Consider the following 16,505-nt stretch of genomic DNA (forward strand, 5'->3'; position numbering starts at 1 on the left):
TTGTCTAAAAATAAAAGAGCTCACATTGTCTATACTGATGTTGCCATGGGAAAATGAGAGTTCTGGTTAGAGATATATTTTTAAATAACCACTTGAAAATTTAAATAACCGCTTGCTGTTTTCAGATAAGTTGAAATATAATGCTCTTGTATAGACTTATCAGACATCTTAAGTCTATACAATGACCAAAATTTAATAAATATACTGCTACAATTTGTAGTCAGTGCTCAGACTGTTGCTTTCTCCATTTTTGCTTTTATATGCTATTTAAAGACAGCTTTTTGTCTTTGCAAATTCTCATATAAGACTGGATAATTAAGTAGGTTGATCAAAAATCATCAAAAAAGTCAAATGTTCAGTCTTTAAAGCAAATTGTTATGAGAGATGCTTCCTTGTGTCTATCAGTCAAAGCTGTCAATTTCAACGGAACAAGTGAAGGACAAACGATATCAGGAAAAAAAAAGACAAGAGAAAAGAAAAGAACGAGCTAAAATAAAACAAATCACATATATAAATAAATACAAATAAACAATATATACATATATAATATGAGCAATACATATACATATACAATATACATTTACATATACAATATAAACAATATACAATAAATATAAATAAACAAATAAAACAAATAAAACAAAAAATGTAAAGGTGTCTTTCAGAACTACTGTGTTGTTCAACTGCCTCAACAGGTTTCCACCATCCTATTTAGCAGGGTTTCCTTGCATTGATTTTGTTCACTGATGTCTGGTGTTTGGTATTTCATTTAATTGCCACAGGAAAGCTACTGAAGTAACTGACAGTAAGCAGTGTCTGATCAATGGCCAGACCATGTGAATCAAGATACATGTACAGTGAGCTCCTGGTCACACAAGTCTCTGAAGATACCATTGTCCCTATTAAGAAGTCATGTTGGTGTTGACTACCTCTCTTTAAAAGTCGGGAACAGCTACGGGTTTTCCTAGACTTAAAGAAGAACTTGACCAATGAATACAAGGCTTCATTCATTTGCAGATATTGGTACTTGTTATACTCTGTCTCATTCTGGAAACAGAAATGGAAATATTACAATTCTGGAAAATATCCTTATAATTACAGAAGATATTTAAATACATTAAGTAATGTTAAAGGAGAGATGAGAGATCTAATGGTGAGCAACAGCAGCAAACTGTTTTTGCAGTTCATCAGATATATTTAGCAGTGGTTCTTTTCCCTTCTGAGGACTGTCTTTAATATGTTTTAAAGTACATTTCTCGACTCAAGTGCTTTTTTTTTTTTTTTTTTATATATATATATATATTTTTTTTTTTTTATATATATATATATATATAATGAATGATTTGACCATTTCTTCTTCATTCCGTCTTCATGAATTAAATGTCACTGGGTTTTACTGAAATCAAGAAATTTCTGTTTCCACTCTAGCTAAGGGCTCAATATTGGCTCTCAGCTACAGTCATGCTATGAGGAACTTATAAAAAGGAAAATTGAGAAGAACAGTTTATAGGTAACTGTAATCAACATATCTTATTTGCATAGTGTGATTGTAGAGTCACACTGGATCCACGTGCATCCACTGAAAATCAGTGTGAGTTATGCTTGTGACTTTATATATATATATATATATATATGTTAATTTTATTTTTCTTGACATTAATGGATAATTTGGATGACTGATAGGTAATCAGGAGGAAGGGCCTTTTTTATTTTTTGGAGGAATTATATATATGGTGTATACATATATATACACATATATACATATATATGTATATATACATATATATACACATACATATATACATATATGTTATATATACATACATACATGTGATCCTGTAAATTTAGCATTTATCTCTAGAAAATGGCACAACATAACAGAAAGTACTACTTTTTTTTTTTTTTTTTTTTTTTTTAAACTAATGAAATTAAATGCTAGATTTGGAAAAGTTGTATGCACTTTAATTGGTCATATTACCTGGCACTCTCCCAGCAAACCTAATTAGCTTCAAGCTACACAGCACCATTAACAGATGGGATTTTTTGTCTTGTATTTTTTCACTAATTAGAAAATCTCACTCTTTTCAAATTTATGGATTAAACAAAAATTTCCATTTTATTGTCAATATGTTGACAATAAAAGTTAAGGAAAAAGGTTAAGGAAAAAAAAGTTAAGGAAAAGTTAAAAGTTGAGGAAAAAAATAACTTTGCATAATGAAAGGTGAAATAGAAACTTTGTTAGAAGCATGTACAGAACATGAAATGACAAAGATATTTCTTTTAAGATTCCTCTTAAAATGAGTATGTGTGCATAAAATAAAAGTGTATTAAGAAAGTATATTAACAAAGTCTCTTAATTTGGTTCATTTCCTGCTTTGATTTTTCATGTTTTTGGGTCTGATGACTGTAATGATTACTGTAATGATTCTTTAATTTTGATCCAACAGCATCCTTTTATAGTAGACTTAATTTCAAGCAGTCTGCTAAAAGCAGTAGTCTGCTAAAGTGTATATAAGTTGTATCTTTTGTTGGAGAGAGAACAAAATCCAGCTCATGGCAAACAGGCTGAATTTGCTTTTTTTTTTTTTTTTTTTTCCTTCTCCCCAAAGATGTTACCTACTTCATGACCTGTTATCTTAATTATTTACTACAGGTATGAATAGTTAAACAAGCTTGCAGTGATTCAGGCCTTTGCTGTGCATCTTACCTGCCCCATTCAAATAATATTTAATTTACTGTTCTGATGTACAAGTTCAATACATCTGAAATTATTTTTATTTAAACTTCTGTATCTGCTGTTTGTTTTCTCTCACAAGAGTTCTGTTTCTAAGTTTCTTATTTATTGCAACTACTACAAATGTCTCTAGAAACAGATTAATTAAATTTGAACTATATTTTAAAAGAGATTTTCAGTGTAATTTTAGTATCAGTAATAAGTTAAAATCCTACTACACTGTGTACTGGCTTAATGGAACTAAATTTTAATGCCAGAAAGTTAAACAAGAAGTTTAGCTTAGAAAGAGATGTTAAAAGCCTTCTATTTAAACAAAACCCTTGAATAAATGAAGTCCATTTGCTCTCTTACATAGCGCTAATAGTTTCAAATACTGTGTCCTAGTCAGGCCTTTTATTATTACTATAACTGCAATAGAGGTCTCAGCTGTGTTAGATTCATTGCAAACACCTGTAATGAAAGAAAGCAGTTGCATTCATTGTCCATGCCAAACGAAAACAAGAGTGAGAATCGGAAGCCTGGAGAGGTAAAGTAACATGCTGTCGTTCACACACCAAGTAAGAAGCCAAACTAGGGTTAATAACCAATTTTTCTGATTGCTTGTGATTGTCAGCCAGAGCTTATGGTGACCTGTTTATTGCTGTTTTAGTTATATTTTTAAAATAAAATCCTTGCTATTAATTTCCCTAGATAAATTCACAGTGACTTTGCCTGTTGGTTCATAAAGGTAGTTCCCTTCCACTTTTGGATAAACTTTGAGTTTTCTTGGTAAATAGAAAGCCTACTTGAACTTTGCTGAACAAGGGCAAAAATTATACAGCAGTTCTCATAAAGCTGATGAAACTTTTAGTACTCTTTTTACTGAATGTTGGTGACTAGTTTATTTACTGTAGAATTTCATAGCTAAGTAGCTCTGTAGTGAAATTTATAATAAAGCAGACAGTGTAATTGAAAGAAAAGAATTTGCATGCAAATATTTGCAAGTCTTTGGGTTTCTGAGAAGATTATAATGTGGCCATCAACTTACAATGTTTGAATTTAGTGCTTTAATTGCATCAAACCGAAAACTAAGGGCTGGTAGCTGCTGGCTCTGAAGACTGAGGTGCTTTTGAGTATTTTCTGACTTCCCTAAAAGGTGAGTTTGTTCCCTGTCTAGCTTGCAGGTGCCTAGTTCCTTCCAGAATTAGGTTCTAAATCCTATCTGACATTCAAAGTGTGGAAGAAATAGTAAAAATGTTTTGTTTAACTCTGTTGCCTGCCACTTCTGCATGCAAAAGGGTAGGATCGATAAGTCACCAAGGCAGATTTACTAGCTAGCACAACGTTCAGAGAACACATGCATTAAGATTCATAGTGGTTAACATGTATCTTGTCATCAGCAGCAGGTGCTGACTGTAGAATTTGCTCTTGGGCTGTACTCATGTATATATATCACTGCTGGTTCTTCATTCTGCTGTGTCCCAGCAAGCATGGCTCTTTTACAGGGAGTGTATTAGCTGCAAAATCTGTTCCCTATGCTTGTGAATAACAGGTAAATGACAAGAAACTTCCTAGTTTCTTAGAAGGCTTGTTTGAACTTCACATTTCTTATTTATTGGTGGGAGGAACAAGATGGAATCTTATTTTTCTCTCTTTATTGTTTTATCACTAGGTTTTTCATCTGATTCACCTGCTTCATGCTTCACTTGTTTGTGATTTGCTGTTGTAAGGTGGCTCATGATGGCTGACATGTGGTTAGATGTTTCTCTTTAAAGAGAAGCTGACATTGTATGCAGTTGTTCTGAAAGACATTAAGAGAGCATTTTGTCAATAAGAATATGACTTTGCGAACCTTGACTTGGTAGAATGACTTCCCAAGAGCCCCTAGGAATTCATATCCTCATAGAGTAAATGGTGGAAAGCAGTATTCCTAATATTTTATACTTTTGCCTTCCTCATCTCACTTATTTATGCATTGGCCTGGGAGGGACCAGGTAGAAAAGTGGAGGCAGAAAAGCTGGACACGGGCAATGTGTTTAAACCCAGAGAAAACTCAGTGTGCAGCTCTACCCAGAGCATGGTACTATGTCCTACTCATAGATCTCAGATATACTCACTCCTGTCTCTACTTTTGTTTGTCAGGGTATAGCTGAGAACATCTCTAACAGAAATTCTCTACTAATTGTTATAAAAATGCATATTACAATTTATTTGTCTTGACAAGTCATGAAGTTCTGAAGACCATTTTGTTGGATGAACTAACGTGAATTACAGACACTACTATAAACTGGGGACTGCCTTGCTGGAAAGCAGTGAGTTGGAGAGGGACCTGGGGGTCCTGGTGGACAACGAGATGACCATGAGCATTGTGTCCTTGGGGCCAAGAAGGCCAGTAGCATCCCGGGGTGTATCAGAAGGGCAGTGGTTAGTAGGTTGAGGGAGTTAGGTGTTCCTGCTTTGGTGGGGGGATTGGCCTACATGACCTTTCTTATGATCTTTCAAGGTCCCTTTCAGTACCTAACATTCTGTGATTCTGTGAATTGTATAAACTTAACATAATGCAGCTGCTTTAGTTCACTGTGATATATCCACAGGGAATAATAGCAATAAATCTTAATGAAGTGCTATCAAAAATGAGTGGAGAACACTGATTTTTGGAAAGACTTTCTTATTATAGTAAACAGCTCTTTCTTCATCTGTATTTATAGTAACCTCAGAGATACTAATTGCTCAGCTGTTGATATCAGCTGCAATGCATAATTTCTTACCACTTTGCCTACATGGAATGCTTTCTGGATTTTGTTGTTTACATATAGGGTATCAGTTAATGAGACTTAAATTGAAGCAGGGTGTTTTGGCTCTTTTGAGGTCTAGTCTTGCTCAAGTCTTACTTTTGTTGGACTACATTAATTGTAAATGTCCTGGTGCACATCCTAGAGTCTGCAAATTAACATTGGATTGCCAAACAAAGATTAAGTAATTCCTCCTTCTGAAATATAACTTGTAGTTGTGTATAGGTTTCCATTCCTAACAAATCCAAACAAATAAATTCTCTGTATATATAAAAGAAATACAATTGCTTTCCATTCTTCTGGTCAAAGGAAGTTTATTTTGATATTTCCAGTGTGTAATTTTTCTTTCAAAATAGGCCAAAACCTCAGACTATTAGAATGGTACTAATGAAAAGTTTAGAATTACAAAATTAGTGGATCCTTGAGTTAACCAGGATGTAGCTTTGAGGTCATATGTTATGGTTTGTATTCTCCTTAAGTAATCTGAAATATAAATGTTAATAGAACAATTTAATATATTATAAACAGTAAAGTTGGCCTAGTGGTCAAAAACTTCATCTTAGCATGGTAAGAGCTTCAGACACAGATTTCTGAAGAGCAATGCACAATAGATTGTCATAAGATAACAAAATAAGAACTTTTCCACCCTCTGCAAAGCATAAAATGTTTTATTTTTTTTTTCACAAATACCACCCCCTCTCTTCCCCAATAGAATAAGGACCATATATTCTCTAGGGCCTCTGTAAACCTAGTGTTAAATAAAAGGTATGGGATGTTACATGAGATATTTCCATTCATTAGCTCCAAGACAAATCCAATTCAGTCATCTTAGGGAAAAAAATAAAATTCAAAGAAGATGAAATACATGCTATCACACTACAAGTTTTCAACCCTGAAGACATGAAAGAGAAAAGGGTTGTATTTCAGGAGTCAGGGAAATAGTAAAAATGACTCTTTAGTGGCAGAGATTGACAAGTTTGCCCTCAGGCACGTGCCAAGTAGATGGTTGTATGACTTCTGCTGCCTGCCTACTGCATAGCATATATGGAAGATCTCATCCTGCCTCTGAGATATTGAAATTACCTATCTTGAAACAAATGCATAGCAAGAAGCACAAAATCTATGTCCTAAGTTCTTCAAAGACATTAAGTTCAACATATATGTTCCCCCCACACTCCCAGAAACCTCTGTGCCAGTACGTTTACCATTGATATGCATTTACTTAAAAGATGTTCTTTTGATGTTCTCAATCTACAATGTCAATAGCGTAATGTATGATCTTGAGTTGGAAAGTAAGGGAAATATTTTCATCTACTTTATCTGTGTGTGTGTGTATGTAAATAAATATGTTTTAATTTAGTACTCAGAATACCAGAAAATTTATTCATAGAAATAGTTCATAGAAACCATTAGGAAGAAAAAGAACAGAGGAGTACAGAGTATTGGGAACATGGAGAAAGAAGCCAATTTTAACTATTGTGTCATTTATTTTGTGTAAGTCTTTATCAGAGATATGTCTATCAGTAATGTTTAGACCTATAGCACATTCGCTATATATAGGAAGAATTGGCAGGAAATTGGCAGGAAGGAAAGGGAGAAGAGAACATTGTTGTTTGAAGTATTTTACCTGATTCCATATGCAACCTGGAAGAAACATATGCAACTAATAATTGTAACTAATGAGGCTAGGATTTAGCTAGTGTAACAAATAGCCTGAAAACTGTTGATATTTCTGACTTATTTTTGATGTCAGATAGGTGTTTCTAAATTCTGTGTATGCAAATAACGCAAAAAATTCAAGATGAATTCATAACTTTAGTGGGAGTGGTATTGGACTGAAGTGCTACTTGTGGATATACGCATCAAAATGTAATTTAGGGAGAACATCTGGTATTAACACTTCATTAGTGATTTAAATGAACATAGACTGCTGTATAAGAGTACATAAGAAGTTTGTGTTTGTGGTATGATGTTTTTGATGCACTCATTGCAGGGTTGACGTGGAAAAAATGTTTCTACACTGGAATCTTTACATTACTCATTACTGTGTATGTAATAATTATAACTTCTCCCTAATATGAACAGCCTTTCCATTTTTCCATGCTTCTTCAGTAATGCCAGGACATGAGTTCAATGCAGTTGTAGGAGAAACAGTGCCACCCCTTGGTTATTTGGTTATTATATTCATTATATTATTATATTGGTCATTATTATCCTTCTTTTACATAGGTCTGGCCCTGGAAGGTGCGCTGAGTCCCTTTGGTGTTATCATGGCTTCATCCTAATAGTATTTGCTCAATGTCTATACTACCCCTGCAGCTTTGCTGTGTTACTCTGTTTTTAAAAAATGTCAGCCCCCCCCCCCCCCTTTTTTTTTTTCCCCTGTTATTTCCTGTGACTGTTCTTAGTGTAGATGCATGAAGTACCTCAAAAGAATGGTCAAAGGTCTTCTGGGGCATCTTACCAGTATTGGAGAAAGCAAAATGTTTTTGCAGTTTTCTTTAAGTGGATTTTTTTTTTTTCTAGAATTTCTCTGTGTTCTGCTTCAAAAAGGCAGTGTATACTTTTGTTGAACTCTGTCTGGATCTTCTTTAATTTTATTTTTAATGAAAAAAATAAGTATATGTAGCAACTATTCCATGTTTATTCTCTGTTTCTTTTTATCAGACTGATATTATTTTTAACTTAATGCTAAATGCTTAGTCAGAGTAGCTGCTAGCATATGATTTCACATTTCTCAATCTTAAACAAACAGTAATTTATTATAAATTAAAAGATTTTTTCCTTCCAGAGAGAAGCTATAATAGATGTGTAGCAATTGCAGTGCTGTGCCAAATGCATTGGAATAATAAACAGAGCAAGCAAGCTTCTCCCCATGGCCTACTTAACATGGAAGTAATTCACATACATATATGCTATTTTACTCCCTTAGCTTCTAGTTTCTGTGGGTTTGGGGCATCAGTCTGTCTAGGTTTATACCTCTCTTCAAACATAATAAGTTCTCAAAAATAGATGTTGGCTCCCATGGAAAATCTTGCAAGGACTCATCTGAATTTAGACCTAAACTCAAAAACTGTATCCCTGGATCTAAATAACCAGGTTACATTCAGTTTTTAGGTGGGAATACCTAAATGGTGGGAATACCCATATACCCAAATAAATACCTAAAAAAAATACCTAAATAAACCTTGCATTTGAGACTCTTATCAAATTGATTTATTTAGCATGGAAGGATATTAATTTTATTTTTATTTTAATATACCTTTAAAATGATTGATTCAGGCCCTTCTTTTTCCTCACACTTAGCATATTTGTGTTGAGCTTGATAACACTGTCACTTAAGCAAATGAAAAGTGTGTCTCTCTGCTGGCAGGATAATAATGGAGTATAAGATTCCATTTTCTTCTAATTCCCTTTCTGTGATTTTTGGGGACATTATGAATAGTAATACCAGGGATGTGTGTTGGGGTAGTAGAAGAGAAAACAGGACTTGATTTAAAGTCAGGTATATACTACAACAGGGGAATGGTGTAGTTTTGTCATATCTCACTGGAGTAGCATGGGAATCAAGCATCTTACAAAATTTAGATATTTGCATTTTAATGGAAGTTATATGAATTGTCATAGAACATTTAAATTCCTTAAGCATTTTGGAATATCTTACCTAGGATTTCTTTAACTTGATTTAAGCACCACAGTGATGATTATTAAGAGACTGGATATGATGAAAATGCAAGACTGGTATACAGTTATGCTGGTTTCATTACAGAGGTATCCTTTGGCTAGTAGGCAGTGACTGAATATTGTGACCTAAGACAAGTGAACGAGAAAATCAGTCCATCTTTACTTTTGTACTTTGCAGAACTTGAAAAAATGAAAAGAGTAAGTCAGTTTCTTTCCTGAAGTGACAGCTTCAGAAAAAGGTGTTTTAACTTATATTTATTAAGAATTTTTCTATTGTTGAACATGTCTTGCTCTTTCAAAAATATGTTATTTAAATCTTTTAATGTCTAAAATGAAAACAAAAATCCTTTTCTCTGGAATCCAGGTGAAAAATAATCTCAAAATATAGAATACTATGTTGTGATTACTTGGCAAAAAAAAGAAAGATCTGCACAGAAAGCAAGCAAAACTGTAGCTGATGTCCTTTAACTGGGAAAAAAAAAATGTTAGTTTAATCATTATAGTGAAATTTGTAGCTGGAAGAGAATTTCCTTCCAAATTCTTTCTAATATATGGAGAGGAGGAGTTAGTGAATCATGGCTGGTTCAAGGATCTAGTGAGACAGTCTTAGGGAACTAATTTCTGTGTTCATTAGCCAAAAGCAGTTCTAATAATTTCCAGTGCCAGCTTCTAGGTCTGAAGCCTATATTGGATGAACAAATTTTTGTTTCATTGTCCATCTGTTGCTTGAACAGTTGTGGTTGTCAAGAAAAGTAACAATAATTGTGGTGGTACACATTACTGGTGATATTCATACAGATGAATAAATCTGGTTAGTCAGAATTGGATTTATATTGCTAGTTTATTTCACAAATATGGTTGTTTAGATGATGTGGTTTTTAGCCATTTCTGACATAAGAAGTTGTATTTTAACTGTGAGGAGCATGTCCCCTTAGTAGTACTCTGGTCTATCTGGTCTTGAACTGCCAATGCTCTGGGTTTATTTTAAGGGATGTTACTTCTAAGCAGCTACTTGAGAAGTGCCTGTCAGAAGACAAGAACATTCTGTGTTGATTTTGTAGACCAGTAGATCAGATAAGAGTTGCAGGAGACATAATTTTTAATCTGTTTTGCATCTTCACTATAGCAGACTTTTTTTTTTCTGATTTCTTCCAATAAAATCATATTCTATCATATAAAAAATAGCTTATTGGATCCATGTTTTAAAATTCCAAATTACCCGGGGGATGGCATTGTTCAAGAGAATAAGCCTATCATTACCATGTCAGACATCTACGTTACAATGGGTACGGAAACTATTGTGTAGATAATGATGTAGGTCACATTGTGTAGGTCACAGATGTGTCTCCAGTCCAGCTTCTGATGTACTAGGCAAAAAAGCAATTCCTACACAGCTAATAAGGGCTAGATGCCATACCTAACAAAATACATTTGTTCAAAAAATTCAACAGATTTTAAGGAGGGAAAATTGCTCTGGGTGTGTATCCTTTGTATACAAGCTGCATCAAACTATTATTTTTTAATGTGTTTGGAAGTTAACTAGTGTTTTAGTGGACAAGAGTGAAACGTAAATACATATTTTTACACAGCCTTATACATGCACATAACCTGTGGATTTCAAAAGCATGTTTATAAATGGAAATTCAGTGTAATCTATCATTTCTCTTGGTTTACCTACCACTGAGCAGATACTTTTTACTGTAGTCCTGAAGGACAGTTCTTTTAAATGTATACTGAAACTTTAATGGCATGCAATGAGATTGCTGGCCATTTGAAATTAAAGAATCTAGGTTAGCAGAGGTTAGGATTTAAGATCTAACTGTCTACTGGATTGCCCTGATTTGATGTGTTTGTGGCTCTTTTTCACTGCAAGAAAGCATTCTGTGATAATATATACTGTTTGAAATTCAATGAGTAACAACCTTAATAAAGAAAATGACAGATGAAATAGAATACTATTTTATGATTTTTTTTTTTTTTTGGTGTGTGTGTAGAAGAAGAAATGTTTCACTTTAACACTGTTAATAACCACTCCTACTTTTCTTTTGTAGGTTGTCTTAGTCTTCGCTCTTAGTATTGGTGCTCTTGTAATATACTTCATAGATTCATCAAAGTGAGTATTCTAGAACATTTTCCTTTCTCTCCTTTCCTACTGCAGTTATACATCTTTGAATTGCTCCATTGATCTACTTCAATTCTGTGTTTGATTTCATTGCCTGAGTGTGAAGAACTTTATAATGGTGCATGGTCTACCAAATAACTCAAAGATGGGAAAAATATCCAATATTAACTGGATTGAGTGTGTTGCCATTGGAACTGTAGGAAGCATAGGCAGAAAAACAATACTTCTGTGTGTTGAGTTTATACATACTGTTGCAAAATTGTTTTTTATCTTTATAGGGTATATGTAAAATCTCAAATTCAAGATTGGGATAATAGGTATCCACCAAAGAGGAAGAATATCTGCCAAAAAATTAGTTTGCAGGAAGAAAAAAACAAACAAACAAAAAAACATTTCAGGAGACTGACAGGAACACTTCTGAAAACAACAAAAAATTCTGAATGAGGTAGACAGCATGAGTATTATATTTCACATATCTATTCAGATTTCCAGCTCCTGTGTTTGATAGACATCTCCCAAGATAAAGTAGGCCATTAAAATCTGCAAAACATCTCATTATTTTTTAAATTATGTTGTCACACACCAACATTATCATAGAGTGCAGTGTTTTGGCCAGGCAACAGAAAGTTTAATCCTGACCTATTAAAGTGTGTGATGGTTTGGTACAGAACAACATAACTAGGAATATCCTTCCTTTAGTTCCATTCATATTCCACCTTTGTTTTTGTGTTAAGCTGGATGCTGACACTGGTGGAAAAAGCAAATCAGCAGCCCAACTCAGAAGAAACCATAGTTAGTAAAATATTATTCTCTTAAATGTAATTGTTTTGGGAGTATGATATAATGAAATGTCAATACCATTTCAAAGCTTTTGAACTGTACATTTACATTTACAGTTTTTTGTTCTATTTTGTTTTGTTTTGTTTCTGAATGAGTTTTAAGGTTACCTTTACTCAAACAGTTAAGGTACTTTGCTGGAGTTGCTCATGTGAGCCTGCATAGCTGTCAGTAGTAACAGTGCGGCAATGTGATACAATTCCTACATGACCCAGAAAATCAGATGTTTCACTTCTGCTATTTGTACTTACTGATATCTAGGCAGGTGGTAGCACCAGAAAAAGGTGGTCTTGAATATATGAATGTCAGCAATATTTTGTGTGAGTCAAGTCATACCTTTGTAGTCTAGATGTGCCAAGTAAATTAAGGCAGAGATTTTCTTTGTGGAGATGAATGAAGTGGTAAGAAAGCTCAAATTCTATACTCCTTCCTTAAATAGAGTGCTCTCAATTTTAGCAACCTTTTTCTTTAATATGTTACCACTGAAACGCATAAGGTGGTGTTTTTCTGATCTTTTTCAAGCACAATTGTAAAATTTCTTGGTGCCCAACATATCCAAGTCAAAGGTGTGAAACAGAGTAAGATCTGCTTCCACTTACATTTCAATTTCAGACCAAAAACCAGATACTTATTTCTCAGAACAATTGTCTGTTGTGATAGTGATTGTTTATATAATGACTTTCAGGCACTGCATTCTAGAAACCTTTGTTTAGTTTTCTTCTTCAAGAACAGCAAAGCTGACAAAATAGAAGATGCTTCTGGGGTGCTTAAGCTTTCTGTGGCTACCTAAACTATGTACTGCTACTAGCTTATTAGCTGCTTTTTCAATGGGGATAGAAAAATATTTTAACTGTACGTTTCTGTAAGCCTTCAGCCAATGTTCAACTCCCATCTGCAGTTTAAATTCAGCGACCGGAAATTAATGTACATGTATTACACTTACAGACTTTTCCTGTTGTTTTTCCTCCTCTTCTCTTATCTTGCTTTCTTCCCACACACTTTTTTTTTTTTTTTTTTTCATTAGTTGTTTAAATCAGGTTAGAAGCTCCCCAGATATTTCCCTGAAGTGAAAAATCCTGCTTCGTTTTGTATTAACAGCTTAGCTGACTTCCACTGCAACAATGTAGAATGAAATGTGGTAGTTATGTATCGGTCTATTTAAGGTCTTAAGTGTATGATTAAGTAATTCCTTTTAGGATCTGGTCAAACAGGAGATGGTGAAGGGATGAAGGTGAGTTGAGAGGAAGACCATGATAAAACAGCTGGACAAGTGGAGACAAACAGGGTCTAGTTTGCACACTGGACACTGATATATACCATTGCGTGATTTTTCTTGACAGTGCATTCTATAGCTGTTGTATTCAACCTGTGCCAATGACACTTAGCTGTCATAACACCTAGATATAACACCTAGAGTGACAAAAATCATGTCTTCAATACAGAGTTGAAAAGTAAGCATTTGTCCAGAACAAAAAGCTGGATTTATTCATCCTAATCTACCAGTAGTTTTGTAGACACAATGGACAGCTATGTACTTGAAGGAATCCTACATGACTTCATACACAACAGGCCTCAAGAAAATGGGCACAGATTTTAACACCACTTTCTTGGTTGGTTAAAGAAGGGGAGAATGGAGAACACTTTTTGTCAGTCAAGGACTTGTTATGATTAATTCTAGTGAAATGCACTGAGGAATTCTGTAAGGCCAATATTGAAGATATTACCCATTGTTCCCTCTGCTACAGTCATGGTGTAGGGAAGGTGACTGCAGGTAAAACAAATGACGTCACAGCTGAAAGGAGTGTAAACTCAATGCCTTTACTTCTTACATGCTGACAGCTTCAGTCATTGTCTCTTAGTACCACAAGTTATATATAGGACATTTTTGCATGCTAGCCACTAATGGAAGATTTTAGCCATGAAAGTGGAAAATCATTTAGCGGAGAAATGACCATTTTAACATTCCTACCAATTAAATCCAGTCACATCCCAGTATGAAATGTTTCACCTCTTACTAAATACTAGCCTCTTTCATTCCTTTACTTATAGCAGGTAACTTCATAAAAAACTGCTTCCATGGATAATGGTATTTTGAAATACTGGGAATAGTTAAACATGAAAATTTTTCCAAAGAGATATTGTCAATATCATCCACAAAATTATTTTATTTTTGGAGTAACAAATTAGTTTGAATAAAATACCATTCAAAGAAAAAGTCATAAGCAGTTACTCAGGAGAGTTTTGGTTAAGAAAGTGATCTACTTGAGTACGTAGTAGCATCATATATCCTAATAATAATTCTTTCCCAGTTTATGTTTCCTTTAAAACTTTTCATCACACACAAAACTTTTCAACATTTTCTCTTACTTGCAATGGCAGTAGTAAAGGAACTGTTTGTGATGTGAATTTCCTTTTCTCTGATTCTGTTTTCTCTTCTGGGATGCAAGACAATGTCATATGCAACCATAGATATGAGCTGTGCTTTTCAGGCACAGAAATTCAATACTTCTGCAATAAAGCTTCTAATGACAAGCTATTGCTGCACTGTCTCTTGAAGTCTACCTCATTTATTGGAATTCCTTCCTGAAAAACTGGAATCCATGCAGAAGTAAAACTGAACAATGGCAAGGTGAAAACATAAGTCTCACAACTTGCTTTGTTCTACTCACCTGAGGTTTTTAGTTTATTATTTTTAGGATTTGTTTGTATTTTCAAAGGCATTAGTGTAGTCATTACTAAATAGCTGTCTTTTTCCAGTACTGTCCCACATATTATACTTAATTAGAATTGCACATAAAAGTACCATCTGGCAATGAGTGTAAAACAGCTGGATCTAAGAATAACAGTGCCATTGTGAATATGAAGATGTACACAAATGTCCACACAAGCATATAGGATCATGCTGAGCCCTGAGCTTGCTCTTAACTGCTGCTCCTCTTAATAAGACAACTTTATTTCTTTTTAAACATGGGAAAAAAATAACTCTAAGTTTTCATTCTACTTTTCTTTGTATATCTTAGAAAGTTTTGGAAGTACTTGCTCCTTTTGCATATTGATTGTGTAAAATCCCATTTGTGTAGGTCAGATATCCAGGGAACCAAATGTAAAACTACCACACTTGTCTTAAGTACACTGTAAGGAAAATGCCCTCATCACAGCTTAATTTTAAAACAACTTTTTTTTTTTTATATGAACTTTGTGCTTTCCACAAATGTGTCTATTCTAGACTTTCCTTAAAATTTACCGAGTTTCAAAACTATCAAAATATCTTACATATCTTCATCTCTGAACCTTTTTCATCAATTATTCAACATGAAAGAGAATGAAAATATGTACTTTTAGTCACCACAAGTTCAGGTTTGATTGATGCTGGTCAGTCTGTGCTCTGTGGGATTGAGTGAGCTTGACATACTTGGGACTGTATTGATTAAGAATTAATCCTTGAAGATTAATAATAATGTTATTTAAAACACAGTTTTAATTGACCAGATGAACTAGCTTTAGGGCTCAAGGAAGTGGTTTATTGAGGTAATGTTCTTTGACAATGAGTCACAAAGTTTATTCCAAACATGAATCAAATAATTTTATAAGAAAAATGAAAACATTTATTTATATATATATATATATATATGCACATAAGTATATGCATATATATTTGGCTATCTAAAAATGACACACCAGTTGTATTCTTGTGTTAGGTTCTATATGTAGATGATTTTTAGAAGGTGTTGTCATTCTATCCTTGAGCTTCAGTGTCTCCTGGGGTGTCTTGCAGTTATTTTTTTGACTACTTTTTATTATCTAGAGTGAAGCAAGTCTTTGTTACCTACTTCTGCTTAATAACAGAAGCTATCAGAGACGCTACTCTAGAAATCGCTTGCCAAAAACAATGCAAGATGAGAAGTCGGGTTTTCTAGGATTCACGTTGCAGCTTTTGCCATTGAATGGGAAAAGATTAGGAAGCATGCATTAGAAATAAATATTCTTAGGAATTTACTCAATGACTGCACAAAGAGAAATTATTAGCAAAGCCACTACATTTTCTTGGAGTGTTTTACTAGCAGAACTTATTTTGTTTTTCTGTGCCATTTTTTTTTTTCCCAAGTCCTTATAAATTCATTTATGCTGTGGGAATATTTGAGGATAAATTGTGATTGTGTATGATGTTTGGCTTGCCATTGTTTGCTACTGTTGCCATTTTATCTCATGAAAACATTTAATTTAATGCAATAGTGTCTTCTGTAGAAATAAGACAAGCCTGATGAAGAATATATCTATAATTTTAGTATGGATACAGTTTGTCACTGCTCAGGAGGATTCAAATTTTTCTCATTTGTTTAGTCTGTATATATAGATC

The 16,505-nt window shown here is 33.9% G+C and overlaps 1 protein-coding gene across 17 annotated transcripts in view; it reads left to right on the forward strand.

Annotated features, from left to right (window-relative positions):
- KCNMA1 (potassium calcium-activated channel subfamily M alpha 1) overlaps nt 1–16,505 on the forward strand; it is a 476,248-nt gene that overhangs the window by 205,824 nt on the left and 253,919 nt on the right. For all 17 annotated transcript variants that reach the window (XM_084526419.1, XM_084526420.1, XM_084526418.1 and 14 more), the window contains one exon: nt 11,241–11,302. In XM_084526419.1, the coding sequence (XP_084382545.1) occupies nt 11,241–11,302 (62 nt within the window). The remainder of the gene's footprint in view (nt 1–11,240; nt 11,303–16,505) is intronic.

Source organism: Aythya ferina (assembly GCF_964211825.1).
Source record: "Aythya ferina genome assembly, chromosome: 7".
Taxonomy (NCBI): domain Eukaryota; kingdom Metazoa; phylum Chordata; class Aves; order Anseriformes; family Anatidae; genus Aythya; species Aythya ferina.